The sequence below is a fragment of the Salmo salar genome, chromosome ssa02 (genome assembly GCF_905237065.1).
Source record: "Salmo salar chromosome ssa02, Ssal_v3.1, whole genome shotgun sequence".
Classification (NCBI taxonomy): Eukaryota; Metazoa; Chordata; class Actinopteri; order Salmoniformes; family Salmonidae; genus Salmo; species Salmo salar.
Window position 1 is genome coordinate 74,241,631 of NC_059443.1, and position 5,857 is coordinate 74,247,487.

Sequence of the window (5,857 nt, forward strand, 5' to 3'; positions counted from 1 at the left end):
TCCTCTGAAAGAGACTTTCCAGAAATGTGCTGTCCAGTCACACACACACTACACACACACTACACTACACTACACACACACTACACACACACACACACACACACACACACACACACACACACACACACTACACACACGCACACACACACTACACACACTACACGCGCACACACACACACACACTACACACGCACACACACACACACGCACGCACTCCCATATTTGTTTTTCTTTCCACAAGTCTCTTATAAAACCTCAGGAACAATGATGTATTTTAGAGTACTAGGCTCTGACACACACACCCACACAATACCCACAGAATACACACATACACACTACACACACACAATGACCAGTAAGGGCATTCGTTTTCCCACACCGAGCTCTTGAGTTTCCCTGTTCAAAGGTAAACAAACCTTACCACTGACACCAATGCTATGGTATTTCAACAGAAACTTCCTGGAACTCTGACCACAGCTAGCTACACATGGGATTCTGGGTAGTGATATTGTGGTAAAACAAATAGGTGGGTAGAAGCGAATCACAGAGCCATCAAAGTAACGTTCCCTCTATTTTCTGTGCACTTCTCCCCGATAGGTAGGGAGACATTCACGCAAAATCAAGAAAGATGGTGTGTAAACTGGGAAACCCCTGGTCTAGGTCTCTCTTGTGGTTACCATAGTGACAGGCTAGCTGAGCCCAGTACAGAGCTGGAGAAAAGTAGCACATCCAGTTAACACATGGTCTCCACGTCTAACCCCCGACACACACACACCCTCCACGTCTAACCCCCAACACACACACACCCTACACGTCTAACCCCCGACACACACACACCCTCCACGTCTAACCCCCGACACACACACACCCTCCACGTCTAACCCCCGACACACACACCCTCCACGTCTAACCCCCGACACACACACACCCTCCACGTCTAACCCCCGACACACACACCCTCCACGTCTAACCCCCGACACACACACCCTCCACGTCTAACCCCCGACACACACACACCCTCCACGTCTAACCCCGACACACACACACCCTCCACGTCTCAACCCCCGACACACACACCCTCCACGTCTAACCCCGACACACACACCCTCCACGTCTAACCCCCGACACACACACACCCTCCACGTCTAACCCCCGACACACACACCCTCCACGTCTAACCCCCGACACACACACACACACCCTACACGTCTAACCCCCGACACACACACACACACACCCTCCACGTCTAACCCCCGACACACACACACCCTACACGTCTAACCCCCGACACACACACACACCCTCCACGTCTAACCCCCGACACACACACACCCTCCACGTCTAACCCCCGACACACACACACCCTCCACGTCTAACCCCGACACACACACACCCTCCACGTCTAACCCCGACACACACACACCCTCCACGTCTAACCCCCGACACACACACACCCTCCACGTCTAACCCCCGACACACACACACACCCTCCACGTCTAACCCCCGACACACACACACCCTCCACGTCTAACCCCGACACACACACACCCTCCACGTCTAACCCCCGACACACACACACACCCTCCACGTCTAACCCCCGACACACACACACACCCTCCACGTCTAACCCCCGACACACACACACCCTCCACGTCTAACCCCCGACACACACACACACCTCCACGTCTAACCCCCGACACACACACACACACCTTCCACGTCTAACCCCCGACACACACACACACCCTCCACGTCTAACCCCCGACACACACACACACCCTCCACGTCTAACCCCCGACACACACACACACCCTCCACGTCTAACCCCCGACACACACACACACCTTCCACGTCTAACCCCCGACACACACACACCCTCCACGTCTAACCCCCGACACACACACCCTGACCCGTCCACTCTCTCCCCATGGACTGTTTACATTCTGACAGGCGGAAGAAGTACAGAATGGAGCAGAACACTGATTCCTCTGATTCACTAGAGGCTTTATATCTAAACCACCAGGGTTATAACAGAACACTGATTCACTAGAGGCTTTATATCTAAACCACCAGGGTTATAACAGAACACTGATTCACTAGAGGCTTTATATGTAAACCACCAGGGTTATAACAGAACACTGATTCACTAGAGGCTTTATATCTAAACCACCAGGGTTATAACAGAACACTGATTCACTAGAGGCTTTATATCTAAACCACCAGGGTTATAACAGAACACTGATTCACTAGAGGCTTTATATCTAAACCACCAGGGTTATAACAGAACACTGATTCACTAGAGGCTTTATATCTAAACCACCAGGGTTATAACAGAACACTGATTCACTAGAGGCTTTATATCTAAACCACCAGGGTTATAACAGAACACTGATTCACTAGAGGCTTTATATGTAAACCACCAGGGTTATAACAGAACACTGATTCACTAGAGGCTTTATATCTAAACCACCAGGGTTATAACAGAACACTGATTCACTAGAGGCTTTATATCTAAACCACCAGGGTTATAACAGAACACTGATTCACTAGAGGCTTTATATCTAAACCACCAGGGTTATAACAGAACACTGATTCACTAGAGGCTTTATATCTAAACCACCAGGGTTATAACAGAACACTGATTCACTAGAGGCTTTATATCTAAACCACCAGGGTTATAACAGAACACTGATTCACTAGAGGCTTTATATGTAAACCACCAGGGTTATAACAGAACACTGATTCACTAGAGGCTTTATATCTAAACCACCAGGGTTATAACAGAACACTGATTCACTAGAGGCTTTATATCTAAACCACCAGGGTTATAACAGAACACTGATTCACTAGAGGCTTTATATCTAAACCACCAGGGTTATAACAGAACACTGATTCACTAGAGGCTTTATATCTAAACCACCAGGGTTATAACAGAACACTGATTCACTAGAGGCTTTATATGTAAACCACCAGGGTTATAACAGAACACTGATTCACTAGAGGCTTTATATCTAAACCACCAGGGTTATAACAGAACACTGATTCACTAGAGGCTTTATATCTAAACCACCAGGGTTATAACAGAACACTGATTCACTAGAGGCTTTATATCTAAACCACCAGGGTTATAACAGAACACTGATTCACTAGAGGCTTTATATCTAAACCACCAGGGTTATAACAGAACACTGATTCACTAGAGGCTTTATATCTAAACCACCAGGGTTATAACAGAACACTGATTCACTAGAGGCTTTATATCTAAACCACCAGGGTTATAACAGAACACTGATTCACTAGAGGCTTTATATCTAAACCACCAGGGTTATAACAGAACACTGATTCACTAGAGGCTTTATATCTAAACCACCAGGGTTATAACAGAACACTGTACCTCGATTTCAGCTCCAATCAAGAATGTTTTGCCAGTCTACAAAATGTAAAAACTTGAAGTGTTCAGAACTCGATGTTATTACTTTTTTGTTAGGTTACTTTTAGTTTATTTTCAAACCCCTAAAATGGGCATATATTGAAATCCTCAGAGAGAGAGAGAGTGTGGGTGTGTGTGTCCAACAGAGAGAAGTGTGCTTCTCATAAGCGGGAAGGAAAGGGGGATTTGAGAAGGAAGGAGAAAGGGAGGGGGAGGAAGGAATGTGTGTTCCATTACAGAAGGTTCTGTGGACAGCCGAAGCGTTCTGTCTGTCAGGGTGTTGAGAAGAGCCAGGTGACAGCGCGGATAACAGGAGAAATATAGCTCTGAGGTGTGTGTGTGTGTGTGTGTGTGTGTGTCTCTCTCTCTCTGTGCATGTCTGTGTGCGTGTGTGTCTCTCTCTCTGTGTGTGTGTGTGTGTGTTTGTGTGAGTACTCCGTGGGCCAGGTCAGGGGTCGTGGTGTGTAACTATTTAAGATGGTGGAGGACTCGGTGGGTCAAAGGTCACATCAGACCAGTCAGTCACTCCTCTTAAAGTATGCATTTCAGCTTTAAGCTGCTAAGTCAAGTACAGCCTACAATGTAATACTTCTACCTCTGTACTGCTGCTCTTTGGGGGGTTTTAGGCTGGGTGTCTGTAAAGCAACAACTGCTGATGTAAAAAGGCCTTTATAAAATACCTTTGATAGATTGATTAACTACTACTGCTACATTTAGGACTCTGATTACAGCCTTTGAGCAGCACTAGTCTTCAGGCATCTCTGACTTTAGTTAGTGTGTTAGTGTTTATAGTGTGTTATGGAGTGTTTATAGTGTGTTATAGAGTGCTGTGTGTTTATAATTGTGTTATAATGTGTTATAATTGTGTTAAAATGTCTTTATAGCCATAATATATCACAGACAATATATTTATTATACATGTTTATAACCTTTCTATAGTGTTAAAGATAATGAAGTGTGTGTGTGTGTGTGAGTGTGAGAGAGAGAGAGAGAGAGGAGTGGAGGTGGTACATGTTGGTATTTCTCTAAATGTGTCACACTGCTGAAGCTGTCAGGGGGAGGGAATGTGACAAGTCGGTTACACGGTTGACGTTCTGACCGTTTTCTCACAGGAAAAGCGCTCCAGAACCAAGGGGGCGTTTAGTGTGACTAGCTGTCGGGTCAGAACAGATGGAGAACACAGGAATCTGCTTCCCTCATTGGTTTCCAGAATATAGACTTCGGGGCCCTCCAGTCTAGTCCTATGTCTATTACTAATATGCTATTTAGTATACAAACAAATAAAGCAAACGCTTCTTACACGTATGAGCTATATTATCTCAAACCCGTTAAGTTACACATTGTAGGCAATTACACATGAGTTTATTGATCTGTATTACTCTAATATATCGGTGCAAGTGGTTACTGTTTCTCACCCGCGGGGCCTATGTGAAGGTGTTTTGAATTTGTGCGTGTGCATATATGTGTGTGTGTGAGTGATTGGATATTTACTGCTCTGCAACATGACGCTGATGTAGGCTATCTTCAGACCTGCGCGTGCTGCCGTACTAATATTTATAAGAGCTATCTGGATGTGGCGCCAAGAACATCCGTGCATGTCCGAGTTAAGACGCACACACACACACAAACAGAGACAGAGAGACCGAGAAGTTCGTCCGCTCGGGGCGTGTTTTGGAGCGTGTCACTCAAGCGGAGGAGTCAGCTGCTGGCACGAGTCTGGGCGGGGTGACGTGCGCGGGGCTGGAGGCCAGGCAGCAGCAGAAGATCGTTATTAATGTCAGGACTTCCTCCTGTCTGTTAGTCACTACCCTTCTGCTCCTACTCCCCGAGGCTCCCAACGGTTTTACACGGATATCCCATCCTGTCGAAATGAAACGGAACTTGTACGGTACAAAACAGAACTGTTGATTCTGGTGGACCCGTACCCTTCTTACCAGAGGCTACGATGTGAATAAATAGGCATTTGCAGGATTTATTGGTGGATTTTTGTGGTTACTGAAAGGCGGGACGTGGTCGGATCATACTGGGACGGAGGAGCGGTTGGTCAACCATGCTGTGGCCAGGTTTAGCGCACTGGGTAGCGGCTGTGTTTCTCTGTAGGGTCGCCTCGGCGCAGTACACCAGCGATCAGTGCAGCTGGAGAGGAAGGTAGGCTGTACGTTTATTATTGTATGTGTGTTATTCTGGAAACCCTCGTTTCCTCTCTGCACTTCCAGATGTTGCGCAATAATGTCCTCGACAGCGAGACCATAGCATATTTGCAGGTGTAAAGAGGTTGGATAAATTAAGTCTAATGCATGTAATATTTTGTGCAATAAACGGGGGGGGGTGTCTGTGAACCACTTGTCTGTTGCTCAGTAAGTAGACTTTCAGTTGTAGCTCCAGAAATGACTAAATAGAATTCATTAAACCGGTGGAAATAAGAGC

The 5,857-nt window shown here is 46.5% G+C and overlaps 1 protein-coding gene across 1 annotated transcript in view; it reads left to right on the top strand.

Moving 5' to 3' along the window:
* Positions 1 to 5,178: 5,178 nt before the first annotated feature.
* Positions 5,179 to 5,857, top strand: part of LOC106592549 (meteorin-like protein) — an 11,903-nt gene continuing 11,224 nt past the window's right edge. Inside the window, exon 1 of the mRNA XM_014183894.2 lies at positions 5,179 to 5,578. Coding sequence (XP_014039369.1) covers positions 5,481 to 5,578 — 98 coding nt within the window. The 5' untranslated portion in view covers positions 5,179 to 5,480. The remainder of the gene's footprint in view (positions 5,579 to 5,857) is intronic.